General features: G+C 36.0%; 1 protein-coding gene across 2 annotated transcripts in view; it reads left to right on the top strand.

Moving 5' to 3' along the window:
* The window catches only part of TDRD9 (tudor domain containing 9), a 65,470-nt gene that overhangs the window by 27,072 nt on the left and 22,661 nt on the right, over window positions 1–15,737 (top strand). For both annotated transcript variants that reach the window (XM_068682621.1, XM_068682622.1), the window contains exons 7-18: window positions 2,038–2,202; window positions 5,718–5,821; window positions 7,483–7,541; window positions 9,199–9,253; window positions 9,386–9,470; window positions 10,161–10,218; window positions 10,845–10,949; window positions 12,407–12,504; window positions 12,956–13,087; window positions 13,784–13,946; window positions 14,030–14,093; window positions 14,567–14,630. In XM_068682621.1, the coding sequence (XP_068538722.1) occupies window positions 2,038–2,202; window positions 5,718–5,821; window positions 7,483–7,541; window positions 9,199–9,253; window positions 9,386–9,470; window positions 10,161–10,218; window positions 10,845–10,949; window positions 12,407–12,504; window positions 12,956–13,087; window positions 13,784–13,946; window positions 14,030–14,093; window positions 14,567–14,630 (1,152 nt within the window). The remainder of the gene's footprint in view (window positions 1–2,037; window positions 2,203–5,717; window positions 5,822–7,482; window positions 7,542–9,198; window positions 9,254–9,385; window positions 9,471–10,160; window positions 10,219–10,844; window positions 10,950–12,406; window positions 12,505–12,955; window positions 13,088–13,783; window positions 13,947–14,029; window positions 14,094–14,566; window positions 14,631–15,737) is intronic.

The raw sequence follows: 15,737 nt of genomic DNA, 5'->3' as shown, positions 1-15,737 counted from the left end.
ATTCATTAAGTAACCAAAGAATTATTAACAGAGGTTCCTGCCCCTATTCAAATGTGCACTGGAATCCTTGGGTGGTCAGCCAGCGTACTCTGGTGGTATTTTGATGAAGGCCAGAAGTCCTCCTTGCTGATAAACTTCTGAACCTGCCTTTCTTTCACAGACTCAGTAGTCCAAGCCAGTTCTTGCTGGTTCTATTATCTGTGTGTATGAAGTCTTTTCTTCCCTTATCTTTTAGGGTCTTCCCATCCTTGTACGCCCTGCCTCAGTCCTGTCCTTGTGGTTGATACACAGCGTACTCCCTGCGTTAGCTAAAAGCTGCAAAATCAACATGCTTACCCTTGTTCACTGCCTCAATTAGGGATAGTCGAAACAGGATAAAAAGGTAGTGCTGTTTTCATAGAACATTCTCCCTGGTTGTAGAGAATGTCCATTTAGGGACATCTTAAGTTGTTCTCATAGTGAATATTTTTGGTATCAGATGATGGGGCTTTAGACGTAGCCATGCTGCACAGGTGTTTCTGGACTCCTTGATGAAGAAAAGAACTGCCTGCACTGATGGCAGTTCTCGGCACACCTCCAGTGTGTTCTAAACTGTTGACATGCTATGTTTCTTGCTGAACTTGTGCTTTGGAAGTGGATCAAACTTTTGGTTTAGTAATGGGATCCTTCCACCACACTGTTGAGAACTTGTCGTTTTCATTTCGGTTTGAAAGCACTCTTTGTAGATTATTATGAATGCAAATTACAAAGATGTTGTAGAAGTAGTAGTAATTGAATATTGCTTGCCTGTAACTGTGGTTAGAATAATTTAGATTGAGTTTTGTGTCAGTAGCCTTCAGAGAAGGTTATAATTAGCCTGTTTTCCTAGCAGAGGTGAGCCCCTATCCACTGAGCCACGAGGTCGTTCATGCTGTAGTGAGAGGAATTTCATAATGTGCACAGTTGGATCCTTTCAGATTTTTTTCCTTCTTTCAGGATTATGAAAGACACAGTGATTTAATCTTTTTTTCTGTGTCTCCTTGTGCCTTTAAGAGTGTGTGCTATGGAGATTAGTGAGCAATGTGGTATGATACTCACTTCATTCACTTACCTGCCTGTCAGGCAATTCCTCCTTCATAGGAGGAATGCTTTTTCATTGCATTTTTGTTTTGGGTTTTGTGTGTATTTCATTTTATTTTTGAATTTATGGAAGGTGTTGTGCAAGCAAGAAAGGGCTGAGAGTGTTCCAGTTCACAAGTAATGCTCTAAAAGTAGCTCGGAAGACGTGAGTAAAGAAACTGAAAACCACACAGGGCATTACAACTTCTTCCTTTTTGTCCTTTTCCAAGTTGAATTGATCTAACTTACTCTAGCTGGTAGTGCTGAGCAGTGGGACCACGTTCCATGTAGAGGAGCTAGAGGGTAAATAATGATACCAATGCTTCACTTCGTTGTTCTCCCTTCCTTCATCCTTCACATATTATGAATTTCATAATAACTAAAAAAAGAAAGAAAAGGCTTCACCAGGTAGTATATGTGACTTCTGCTTTTCTGTTTGCTAGAACATAGATTCTGAATCTTACCAGAGTCAGCAAACAGAAAGGAGCTTCATGTGATCCTTGCAAGTTTTAAGTTGCATAAATTAATTGAAACTTAGGTGAAACTTGACATATTTCAAAAATAATTATACTAAAATTTTTAAGGCTGGGGTATAATTGCAGGTATTAGACTCATAGGAGTAAGCCCATCTTTTGATAGAGGTAAAGGCACCACTGTCTATTTGGGGGTTGAACTTGAACCACAGGAAAAAGTCTTCACGTTGTCTGCCTTGGACATCTAGCCTGAGCTGTTCCCTTAAAGGTGCTTACTTTTCTCCACATCCTACAATGGAATTTTATTTAACATTTAGCTTACGTTGTCTTAAATGTACATAGGATACATGACTGCGGTAACCAAAATTAGATTTTAGAAGAAAATAGAGATTGGTAGATTCCAGTGTGGCATGACATTTGGTGTCAAAATGAATGTTTTATATTTACTGTGCCATTTTTTTTAAAGGTAATACTGATGTCTGCTTCCATCAACTGTGAAGAAATTGCTAATTACTTTGCACTTCCAGTTCATAATGGTCTGAATCCAGCCTATGTATTTAAGGTGGAAGGCAAATGTTACGATATTGAAGAATATTATCTCGATGATTTGAAGCACATTGTTCGTTCCCAGGTATGGTAAATGTCATTCTATTTCATTGGACATAGTAAGAAAGAAATTTAAATAGTCAGTTGAAAGCCATGTAACAAAATTGCAAGTAACTGATTTTACATTACAATTCTAGTTTTTAATTAGAATTTGATAATACAACAAGAGTCATGAGTAGCCTAGTTTTTCCTTAACATAATAGAAAAGGAATGAAAAGGGGTGGGGATCTTGACTAGTATCTGGCACTTTGTTCATGTTTGAAGGAAACTACTGAACAATGTGTAAGTCTGCAGAAAGTAGCATTTGAGGGCTTTATAGATCTTACAGAACAAACAAACAAAACAAACAAAAAACACCACAGTTTATGGAAAACTTAGAAGAAAATAATGGCTTTTTCTGTACACAGGACAGGTATTGGTTATGCCTGAACACAGGCAAGCCAGATTAGGATGCTCTCAACTGTTTTAAGCTTTAAAGCAGCCCAAAAACAACAACAACAAAAAAACACAACCCCACGCATATATAGCGTTTGGCCTGTCAACATGTATACGTTAGTATGGCAGCCTGGATAGATAACACGGAGGACTTTATGTAATACTGTGTTTTTTGTAAAAGATTTTTTTATTATAAATGACAACAAAAAGATAACCAAGAAATTCAGTAGGAAGTCTACTTAAGTCGAGTTGCATTTGTCAAAGCCGATGCATTTTCAGCTGGAGGTCAGCTGCCGTACCTTTCAGCTCAAAGATCATGAACAAAAGGAAACTGCTTTCAGTCCTTATGCCTTTTTATATATATGTTATTTTTTTCTGCATATACAAGCATTTAACTTTGATTTTTAAGTTTTCATTTTTTTCTTAATGTTGTGTTCTTCTGGCTATAGCCATTCTGTTTCGTAGGAGGAAAGGAATATGATTGTTCAAGAACTTATTTTATCCTAGGGCAACCTAGAAACACAGAAGTGCTCTTGAATGTTTTTAATATTTACAAAAAAAAAATAGAATTGGAAAACACTGATGTTTGGTTTTGCATTTGTTCCTTATGGAGCTGTGTGTTGAGATTTTCTCTGAATAATAGATTTTAGAGAAATGCTTAAAAACATGTAAGGTCTAAGATAATTTATGTAACGTTCTGAAATAAAAACAAAATAAAGGCCAAGCCTGAGAGTTAATGCAATTAATAATGTGAGCACTGTCATATTAAATATGCTAAAATCAAAATCAGCTGTCTGAGGTGTACAGGCTTTAGGCTGTGGTTCTAAATATTTCTATTTTTGCCTATACAAAATTCACATAGAATACAGTATTGAATAGAAACAAATACTGTGTTTTTTAGGCAGATTTTTTTTCCAGGTTTCATCTTTGCTTTAAAATTCATAGCTATAAAATCAGGCATCATAAATCATAACTCTTTGCTTAAAGCTTCTCGACTTGAATCAGTTCAGTCATTTAATGGTCTAGTTTGCTGTGAGGTATGAACCTTTGTCCCTTCTCAAAAAATCCTACTATCCAGTTACTCTAATTGGATGCTACTGTATTAACGTAGAATTGTTTTATTCTGCAGATCTCTTGAATATTCGTCCCTCATTTTTGTAGGTGATAATATTTTAAAACTATGCTTGAAAAGAATTTTTTTCCTTGAATATTTCTGGCTTGGGTAATTTGGGAATTCACTGATACCAATTGTGATCGGAAAGATAAATAGAAATACGAGTCATTTTTCTGTCTTCTCCATGCCTGTTTACTGTAAACACTTTGCTACAGCTCGATAGATGTTGCTGGTTCAAAGATAAAGCTTTCCTCTCAAATGGCTTCATTTGTAGAAAAGAGTAAAAAGAATAAAAAGAAGGGAGAAATGTTTTTCAGTATAGCACTGGCTTACTCTTGCCCAAATATTGTGTCATTTATAGGTGCTACTGTTTGTTTGAGTAAAAGTCTGTAGAAGTTTCTTTTCTCTTGGTGTAATGACCTTTCTAAGCAAGTACATTGATTTGGATATTTAAGTGGATCATTATTTTTGTCATATCAACACTGGTTTTGATTGAAATTTGTATGAGGGCTGTATCTATAGGCAAATTTACAGCTATTTGTGTCCTGTAAATGCTTACCTACTGCAGTAGTATAGCATTGTAGTTACCAAATGCAAATTGGTTGCAAATTTAATTCTGTAAGCAGATTTTTAAAGTGTGTATGCGAGGGGGATGTCTTGATCTTAGTCTTTGGTGTGAAATTCTGTGAAATTCCATCTCTCCCCTTCTTACCTATGGCAAAAAAGAGAGCTCCATTTTTGGTTTGCAAATCTGAAAACTCCTTTACATCCCTGGGACTGAAGTCAGAGTCCAGATGAAAGGTAGTGAACTGCTGTCAAAAGCAATCCCGATGATGTTGTATTATTTCAGGCAGTTCTGACTGGGCTTTTGGACTTGCTGTTTCTCACATTGTTACCTTGTATTAAGAGTGATGTGACAGCCTTGTCATGTTAAAGAATACTAAAGGCACAATAGGTAACAAAACGGAAAAGACAAATTTGACAATTTTTAAAGCATGGATAATCTAAAAACAAAATGTTTGAGCAGCCCAAAAAATATAAAATTGCTTAGGTTGTTGCATATATTGGGGGAAAAAAAAAGTATTCCTTAACAAAACTGCTGCTTGTATTTTCCCATGGACTAATCAAGCTTCAGGGGAAAAACTTTATTATAGAGAGTGTAAAATGCAGTGAAGAAGCTCTGGGGTTGACAGTGGTACAACTGGTAAGTCTGTCTGGATGGGTCATTTCAGGGAGGAGTTGGAGAAGTGGAGCAACTCATAGACTGCTTTTTTCATCCTCCAGTCCATCTTGTACAACAACAAAGATAACTTTCTCAAGGTTTTCAGAAAAGCAGTTTTTCTCCAAGTATCAAGGTGACCTAGGGTCAATGTGATGTAGTGTTACAAACAGGCTGTTCTACTAGGAAAAGTGAAGACTGAAGTTGCAGAAGCAAAAGCTGATCCTTTTGTGATTCTATTGTGAGCCGCTTCAAGAAGGGATAGGTTCACATGGGCCTGCATATCTAGCTTGTCCAGGTCCCTTTGGATGTCATCCCTTCCTTCTGTTGGATCACCAGAGGTCTGTGGAGGTCTGTGATTTACTTGCAGTCAAGTAGAAACCTGTGAGAAGGATTTATCCTTCCTTATACAAATTTCTCTTCTTGTCATCTCGTTCCTGTGCACTGGGACTAGTCACGCATGCTTGCTATGTCTGGATAGGAAGCAGCTACTGCAAAAGTTAGGAGATGAAGTGTGGGCTTGTGCTCATCATAAACAAGTAAATACACAAAGTAAATTTTCTAGTGTTATTTTAGCATTAGAATGGTAGGACTCTGGAAGGAAAATACAAATTTAGAAGGCAGTGAATGCTCGAGATTAAGTTATTGCTTTGTACATTTTTTGTGCAGCATCAGTTTTAATCAAAAAGCACCTGACGTATCACTTCAGATGCAAATCAGACTCTTTCAGCCTGTTTTGCTGTGTTAACCTTATGCTTCCTTCTCCACACAGCTTCCTCCTCAACGAGCTGAGAAGCCAGTGATAGTAAAGGAAATGTATGAGGTAGCAGTGTCTTTGATTCAGTCGTTCGATGAGCTGGAGATGAAGTGCAATGGGTAAGATACTGTACAAGATCTGTTAACAGCAGTACTTAGGGGACATGAGACATGAATTAGGGAACAGGACTTAAAGCAGCCTGTGTAGTAGAGTTCTTAGTAGTTCCTCACTTTCCTATGCATCCCTGCTTTTATTTTACCTATTGGTGTGATTTCTGCTCTGGCTGGTTATATTAAGACTCCGTGTCTTACTGAATGTCCTGTGTTCTTGAAATACACTTTTGGCTACTGGATATTGAAGCTAGCCATTTCATGCAGAAACTGCATTTTTTGCTGTTGATCAGAGCTTAATCTTACAGTAGTTGTGGTTTTATTCTTTATATGTTGTGGTTTTATTATTTATATTTTGTGTTGTGAAATAATACATTGAGCCATGAAAAAAGAATATAAACAAGACATTAATTTTCACTGGTTGTTTATGTAGTGCTTTCTTTTATTGTCTTTTGAAGTAAGTATTTGTGTGTGCTGCTCTACATCTTGTAAATTGATGTTTAGTTACTACAAAATATAGTAAAGTAGCTTCTGCAACTTCAGCCTAATGCAGGGTGGATGTTTGTTGGAGTAGGGTTTGGTCCCAAGTATTTTAACTGTTGGTAAATGTATGCTGAAGAAATTATTTTGTTTTGGAAGCTTAATTTTTTAAATCTTACTAAAGTTTTTGAAATTTTAAGAAATCCTTGCATAAGGTGACCTAAGCAGTTACCAATGTACAAGTGTTGCTGGAGTTGTATAAATGGGATAAATTTGGCAGCAACTTACACACGTGTGCACACAGTAACTTCAGTGTAAATATATATATGTTAATATAGCTTATATAGCTAGAAGGAAATACTGTTTACAATATATTTATCAATGTCTTCTAAGCTTTTTTGACTGTTCCTTTTGATCTTTTCAATGAAGCTGTTTTACTGTAGTTCAGAATAGCCAAATATGAACTACAGTTTACTAATAAGCTACCTTTTACAAGCAAGCATGAAGACATCAGCATTTCATCTTTCAAATACTAAAAAGGGCTATTATGAGTGTTCATTGCTGCCCTCCACTGAAAATTGTACTTTCTGTTCATTATATTGTTTAAGAGCAGAGACTTTGAAGATTCGTTAAAAAGAAATATAGCGGGAATGATTACTACTGAAAAATAAAAACTCTGAGTTATGTTAAGGTGATTTCAGCCTCTTGGCTCATAACCGATATGCTTAGAGAATGACATTTTTGATCAATGTCGTGATCTTGATAGTTATTGATAATGGTTCGTTTTCTTGTACGGTAGACCTTAGTTAAAGGAATCTAGTGATTATTTTAAAATGCAAGACCGTTACATATACTTGAGAAATTTCTGAATCAGTTTGTATGGAATATAAGCTAGTAATGTACTGCCTTTTCATTTTAAGATCTCGAGTAAGCTATTTGATTAATTTAATTGGTAAATAAGAATGCTTCTGCTTTGAAGACAAAACTAAGCCTAATGATCTAGTTCCAATTTTTATATATGTTTTATCAGGAAATATAATCTTAAATGTTTTAAATTCCATTCATGAGGAAGTTTGAATGATATACGTTACAGAAGATAGTCAATTGTTCTTGTTCGTTCAAGACAAAATATGTTGGTGGTAATAAAGTAGCTTGAGGTTGTAAAAGCTAATGAAATGATGTTCATTTAGGGAGAACAAAACCTCGAGTCTTCCATCAGAGCGTGGAAGTGTGCTAGTGTTTTTACCAGGTGAGTATAGATCTTAACTTCCTTATTCCTTTCTTGTCATTTAACATGCTTTCTCCTGGCATTTCTTCCAGTTGTGTTAAATGCATTCATCTACGGCTAGTGATATCAAGTATTGTTTTCCCTCAACTAGCAAGCTTGCACATCCATGAACACTTTGAAGAGCCTTGGGCACATTCAAGGGGAGAGGTACCTTGGAGCTGGGAGGCGCAGCTCTTTCCTTGGGCATGGTGATGTCTGTCCTTACCAGGACTTTCTAAATCTATAAATCTTTCTGAATCTCCGTGCTGTGCCAAGCTTAGCAGTAGGCATGCTAGCAGTAGTGCTAGAAAGACAGCACTTCCACTTCCTATTTTACCTGGTAATACAGGTAATACAAAGATACAAAGAGCTATGTTAACTGTAAAATTGTATTTTTAACAGATACTATATGTGTTTGTGTATTTATATATATGTGTATACACACACACACGTATTCCTAGGGGGCTGCATTAAGTTTGCACAACCAGTCTTAATTCTGGCATTTTCATTGGAGCACTTGACATGGTGACTTTTTAATTGTTTCTTGAGCATATCGTTTGGTGTATGGCTCTTCAGGCTCGTTACAGGGAAAAAAAAATGGAAAAAAAGCTTAGGCTGTGCTGACTGATCACTGAGCTAGACTTACAAGTAATATAATATGCTTCTGCAAGACTAACTGGTAGGCTAAATAAAAGCAACAACCGTTTGTCATCCTCTTCAGGAGCTTGAACAGGATGGGGATGGCCTGATATCTCTGTTCTTCACACACACCTGCTGATGCCAGGAATTTCATGGCTTAAAGCTTTAGCTTTCTTTCAAAGGATTGTGCTGCTACTGTCCTAAGTTTAATCTGTTCTGCTCACGTCAGCCTCTTTGTCTGGTTTGTGTTTTCTTTTTCAATTCTCAATGTACAGCTCTCCGTATTGTCTTAGTGTGTTTGCCAGATTTTGTTACTAGTCAGTTTTTGATTCTAAGATCTGCTTTTCCCGTTGGCATTGTTTTTTGTTTTTTTTTTTTTGCTGGAGTCCCGTTGATCTCTCATCTCTTCCAGAATTGGTCAGCAGATAATACCTACTGTGTCTAGAAGGCAATTAATAGCTAATGTTAATATTGTTTATAGCCTAGTAATCAGTCTAATTCTACCAATCATGGATGAAGTCTCTTTTAATTATCTTTAAACAAATTGGATTCAAGCTTTGGTGTCTTACTCAAATATGTAATCAGGCAGAATGTCAAGTAGGAAGCATTAAACAGCAAGATAGTTGAGCAGTACTTAGTGGGATTGAGTAGGTCTGGCAGGCTGAGTCCAAACAGCTCCACATCATGGTGTTGTCTTTTCTTTATATCTTTAATCACATGGCTCTGGTTCATTCATGATCAGATAGCATTATTTACAGTTCATTATTATACAGAAAAATGTATTTTCTGTATGTTTTTGTCTACGATGCTAAAGGTGTTTGGCTTAGAGCTTTGTTAATTAGTTGCTTGGACTACAGATTCATTATTGTGCTAGTCAAAGAACGGGCAGTGGGACTCCCAAAGAACAGATGGGAGTTAAGAATTAAAGTGGAAGTAAGAAGTGGTTTTAGAGTTATTAATGATCACTAAAAAGAAAAATCTTGATTATTTTTCCCCCTAGGTTTGAATGAAATAAGCTGCATGCATTCACGTCTCACAAATATGTTTAACAAAAGGTAAGTTAAACCACATTTATTTATTTCAGATTGATTAAACTTGAACATGAATCCCTCATCTATGACTTAGCATAGATGTGTAATTAATTTTTATGTTCTTGCATCACTAAATATTTAATACATTTTCTTTAGGTGGCAAGTGTACCCACTCCACTCACGTGTAACATTAGAGGAACAAAGCAACGTATTTTTGACTCCAGTTCCTGGCTACAGAAAAGTAAATATTGTTGAATCATTACTTCTATTAAGTGTGCAAATGCTTTTGCCTTGAAGAATATTAACTGCGCCAGTTAAATTTAACTGCATGAGGGCGAAGCAGGTTTTGTTTTTTTTCTCCTCAAGATGTAAGCTGCTGCTCTGAGCAAGTTTTAACTAGTAAAAATAAAAAAAATACTGCTTTAACTAGTATTTAGACCTCAAGAGATGTAGACATAAAAGGAAGTTACACTTAAATTACTGTGTGACACTGCTTTTATCCTGAAGGGTAGTTTGTGCGTGTTGATTCTTCTGCCTGCATGACAGAGGCCCTGCAGAGCAGAATACTCCTTCTGTATGGGGGGGGGGGGGTGTCTCTGTCCTGCTTTGTGCCCCTTGTGCCCCCCCATTTTGCTTAATCACTTGGTTTCTTTATTGTTGCTAATACTGAGTTACTTTGTTACGATGGAGGCATGAGGAAATACTTGAATTCTTCATGTTTGTCATATACTGTATTACTTCAATATGCTTTTTTGCTATGAGGAAAATAAAATGAAGGCTTTCTTGTATTGCTTGTTCTTTCACATGCAGAGCAGAATTACTATGTTTACACCACAATTATATTTCATACTGGGTTGGATTTTTTCATGTAGACATGTTAAGTAGGTTTTTCTTTATTCATTCCTTGTTCCTTTCTTGCTTCAAAACCCAGATTATTCTATCTACAAACATAGCTGAGAGCTCTGTAACAGTTCCTGATGTTAAGTATGGTAAGTCTTCTAAATTCTGAAACTGTGTGCATTGTATTTGTAATGTTTGCCTTACTTGTGCTTGCCTAACTTTCAACTCGTCACCGTTTCACTAAGCCTTTAAGTTGGAGTTCAATTTTGACAGCCACTGAGCTCTTTCTTTTACAACAGGAAACAGTTTTAAACTTTGGATATATGGACAAATAGTAGAGCTATTGAGCAGGGTGCTAATTTTCATCTTTTGCTGCAGGAAAAAAGACCCCTTATTTTAGATGCAGTAACAAGCAGATTCATACCTTATGACACGAGTACCTGAAGCTTTTTATTCACATTCTGAATATATTTTCATTTTAAAATACTTGTGTCTGTTTAGGCAAACTCAAATGTAGAATATCTAAATGCAGAATGATTGCCTTTTGAAGATCGCTATCTTTGACATTTATTATATTTAAGTTTAAATTTATTTGTAGTACTGTTAGTGCTCTCAGTAGCCTGGTTCTAGTTGTTAGAAAACCAACAAAGAAAATAATGGATATGTCAATGACTGAAACATTCCTTCCCTGATAACACAAAATCAACAGTATTTATTACACTGCTGTGAGGATGAATTAGTTCTTAATATTAAGATTTTATTTTCTTAATTGCAGTGATAGATTTCTGCTTAATTAGAACTTTGGTTTGTGATGAGGAAACTAATTATCAAAGTTTGCGACTTTGCTGGGCATCTAAAACCAACTGTTATCAAAGAAAAGGTAAGATGGCAGGAGGGAATGGAAAGGAATTTTAGAAGTTAACCTTGGTGAAGAACTCTGTTATTTTTTTTTTTATTATTTAGTGTAAAGGATTAATGATCTTTGTCATGGGCTGTTTATACAAAAATTTTATTCTTTACCATGACAGGGTATTAAAATTGGTTATAGAACTATGCCTGAGTGCTGTATTTTGTTAAACGATTTTTTACAGAGGTAAATTTTGTGTATTATTGTAAAAATCTAAAATTAATGGGCCATAAAACTTATGAGGATTTGTTATTTAAGTTACTTTTTTTAATGTGCCTTTTTTCTTTAAAGGGAGAAAGCTACTGCTAGATATTGACTTCTCATGATTTTCTGCAGGAAAAGATTCTTTCATGTCGATTTGTTGCTCAAGTTAGGGAAAGATCTACAGCACTGTCTTCAGTGTATACCAGTGTTTGTAGCCCAAGGTTAAACAAGAACTGGTATTGCCTATTCTACTTAGTACTTGTTGATATCTAAGTCTTCAGTTTCAATGGAAAGGAGTAATAGTAGTAATAGTAGGAGTAATAGTTAGATATAAAAGTATCTTTATTTTTTTTAAACCTATGAGGACTCCACAGTCACAGCATTATTGCTTTTTGGTTCTGGGTCAGTGTTGGTTATGTCAGCTGACCAATACGTGACCAATACAATATGACAGCCAACTAGTAGCAGCAGCAGCATTTTGCATAGTAGGAGACTTATATTTTTTTTATGCACATGACTTAAAAACGTGGCTTTACACTCTGGTGGCATATCCCACTGAGTAGAGTACCCTTTAGTTTGTTGAAGTGAATGCTGTATGGAATTGTGAAGACAGACCTTCAAATCAATGTGTTGTCTATAAGTAGTGCATCATAAAAATATTTTGCTGTTTGTCATAATGTGTAATTGTTGTTCTATAGAAGGCTTTTGATAGCTATAGAGTGAAGTAGGAAATCCAACTATGCTCACCGTGTATTTCTATAAACTCAAAGCCTCTTGACTCTGCATACAGGATCTTCAGTTTGAGAGTATGCCAAAACTTGTGCTGACATATTTGTCTGTATTAGACTTGGTAGGACTTGGCATTTCCTGGTTTTGAGGAAGTGTATTTTAGAGCAGGATATATCTCATCTGTTCAACTGAGATAAATGGATGAAAGAAAAATAACTGCTCCAAATCAGCATCTGTGTGGAAGAGGTATTTGGGTGAAATGTACAATAAGTAACTTCTGTTAGAGCTGCTGTGAAAGCAAAATTACTCTATATGGTGCATATGTAGGGAAGGAGAGAGAGTCTTTACTGGGCTCAGCTGTTGCAAGAGAGCAAAACACTGGTCTGCCTGCAGCATCAGCTGTTGCATACTGTTCAGCTGTCCAGAAATATTGTAGACATGTTTTGGACAATCAGACTTAGGCAGTTTTCAAATTATTGTTTTGCTCTTCTGTGAAGGTCGTGCTGGACGTGTTTCCAATGGGTATTGTTACAGGCTTGTATACAAGAACTTCTGGAGAGACTGTATTCCAGAGAAGTCAGTACCTGAGATACTGGTAAGAATTTGGGGAGACACAAAGGACTTATTTTTCTTAGGTGTTTGAATGTAACAGAGACTGCCTGAAGAGAGTGTAGTGGCTAGTAGTTGTACCACTGAATAGAACTGAATTTGACAAACAGTTGATAAAGACCATATGTTGTTTTGTTCATGGTGGATGCATTATAACAGTAAAGTTGATGTGACTCTAGAAATTAACATTCTATTCAAAATAAAAATATCCTTAGTTAAACACAATTTCAGATTTTACTGAATTACACACTTACATGTATTTTATGATAAATTACTTTGATATAAAAAGTAATCATATATACTTTTGTATATACATATAAATAATTTATGTGTAGTAGATATATATACTTTTTTATATAAAAAGTAATTATATTATAAATTAACTTACTTTTTGCCAAGGTGCATAGTTTGTAACAATAGCATCATCTTCCCTTCAGTGTTCTCCATTGGGAGCTACAGTGTTAAAAATAAAAAGGCTTGATATGGGGGAACCAAAAGCCTTGTTGGCAACAGCTCTTTCTCCACCCAATTTAAGCGACATTGAACGTACCGTCCTTCATCTGAAAGAGGTAGGCATTCTTTTAATACTGTTAAAATCAAGGTAATCAAAACTTAACTTATTCTTTGTTATTTAAAAGGCAGTAGTAACCTTAATTGGAACTAAAGAACTGTGTCTAGAGAATGTTTTGTCATGTTTGGCTGCTACTTGGTTACCATCCTCTCTGGCGTAATTTCTGCAGTTGCTTCATTTATAGAGGATTATAATTGGGGATTAAAAGCAGAATCTTGGAGACATTATGCTGTTTGTGAACTAACATTTGCGATAAGAAAGAACAGCAAAAAAGTTACAGAACTTGAGCTCCATAGATGAAATTGTTTATTAAACAGTAGCAGAATCACTCTTACACCTTTTGATATATAGCAATCGGTTTGAACATCCCCCTTCCCACCTACATGGAGAAATTGGTGATTTGTGCTTTTTGATTATAAATGCGGTATGAAGAAGAATGGCAATTGCATTAAAGTTAATTCATTTCCAAAGTGCATAAGAAGTGATGGTTGTATACAGTAGGTTGTGTATATACTGGATGCGTAGCAAAAGTTGTGAAATACTAGATGTTTCAAATTGATTTAAGGATGTCAACTTAATTAGGTAAGGCTCTAATTGATGTTGCTTTGAGATTGGTTTGTAAGAAAGCAGAACAAAAAACAACCAGTCTTAGATTTACTTGATTAACCTTTACAAATAATTTTAATTTCTCTAGCTGGGAGCACTTACAACTTCTGTGCAAGCAGAAGAAAATCCACATGATGGTGAGCTGACTTACTTGGGAAGAGTATTGCTACATTTGCCAGTGGATCTGCATCTTGGGAAGTTGATAGTCCTTGGACATATCTTTGGGTGTTTAGAAGAATGCCTTATTATAGGTAACAGAAAGAAGAACATGTGAACAACTTGCTATAAAAACAAGTGACTTCCAGGTTTTCATTTTGATTTGTTTTTTTTGTAGCTGCAGCACTCTCTTTGCGGAATATTTTTGCAGTGCCTTTCAAACAGTACATTGATGGATACAGGTATTACAATAATCCTTGATGGTTTATGTCTTCCTGGTTACCCTTGAGAGCAGAGGGCGAAGCTGACCACAAAATGTCATTGTTAGTGTTGTGAGTTTAACTGCGCTTTTTGGTACTTCGACAGAAAAGAGATGCTTTTTCCAGAACAGCTGAGCTATTGAAATATTGCTACATGAACCAGCTGGTATCACAGAATTAACCAATTCTGTGTGGAAGACCTGGTTCTTCTGCTTTGTCTTCCTGATGTGGACATGTGGCAGTGTTTATTAAAAATAAATACCAAAAATAAAATCCTTGTTATTCTGCCCACACAGCTTATTAGCAAGGAAATGTGAATAAGAAAAAAATAACAATAATAAATGTATTGACCTTGTTTATTAAAGTACTGGAAGATGCTAATAGTGTAGCTGTATAATAAATTCGACATTGCAATTAGATTATGATTGATCATTCTTTTTTGTTTTCGTTGCTAGGAGCAAACTGTTTTTTTCTGGGAACAGTAAGAGTGACTGTATTGCAACTGTGAATGCATTTAAGGTAAATCTTATTTCCTCTGTGATCTCACTTTATCGGGTTTCATTGGAAGGTGAGCAGCTTCGCCTTTGTATGATCGGTGGAGTGTTTTTGCTTTGCAGTTCTTAAAAACTTCACTTTGTACCTAACCTTCAAATTATTCAGATTACTAAATAGCTATCTTGCACCATATAACACTACTAGTATTAGTATCAATTGTAAGTCAAATTTTACTGCTGTGAAGGAGCTGCACAACTTTGTACCAAAGGCAGGCAGCAAGAAATGGGGTAAAACAAGTTGCATCGCTCAGTTGCTGGGTATATTTCCTACTTTTCACAATCTCCTATGGCTTTTGAGGTATTTATTCTCTAAGCAGCTGGAAAACGGTGTGAAGAGGAGAGAAAAGGGTAGGAGCACACCATTATTTCAGTCTCCTGCTTGCTAGAAGTAGAAGCAAATTTTAAGCAAGACATGAAACAGTCAGGTTCTCTTGACCCCCTGAGATCTTTTTTACATGGGGAGGCAGATTCTTTCCAACCAAAAAGGTGTATCTGTATAATTCCACATACTATGAAATTGATGTCTTGTCACTTCTAGCAGAGCAAAAGGTAGTTAATCAGTAAGCAAAATAAAGTTACAAACATCAATCACTTGAATCACATAACGTTTGCAATTCTTCTTGCATGTAACACTTCTATCACTCAGCCACACTTTTCAAACCTTCAGTAGTGCTTTCTTAGAGCTACATTTTGCAGCCACATCACTGGGTGTGCTTGAAGACGAGCAAAAGAAGACCCAGAGTTCTTGCGAACCTTCAACAAAATCAGAGCAAGAGTGCTCTTAAGGTTTTTCTTACCTGCCTAGGAACCAACCAAGCAAGAACCATGTTAAGACTAAAATCCTGAAACTGAGGTTGAAAAGCAACTCAGGAGGTTTGTAGTCTGATCTCATGCTCAAAGCAGGATCAGTGGTGAGAGCAATTAAGGTTATTCAGGGTTTTATCTAGCTGAGAGTTTGGAACCTCAGAGGAGGGACTGTTCAAAGTGTATGGGCAACCTGATCTGTCTGATTGTCCTAGCAAATATTGCCTAATATCCAACTGCTATATTACTAAACTTAATTTTCCTGGAT

Source organism: Anas acuta, chromosome 5 (genome assembly GCF_963932015.1).
Source record: "Anas acuta chromosome 5, bAnaAcu1.1, whole genome shotgun sequence".
Lineage (NCBI taxonomy): Eukaryota > Metazoa > Chordata > Aves > Anseriformes > Anatidae > Anas > Anas acuta.
This window is presented reverse-complemented; position numbering and strand designations above follow the sequence as displayed.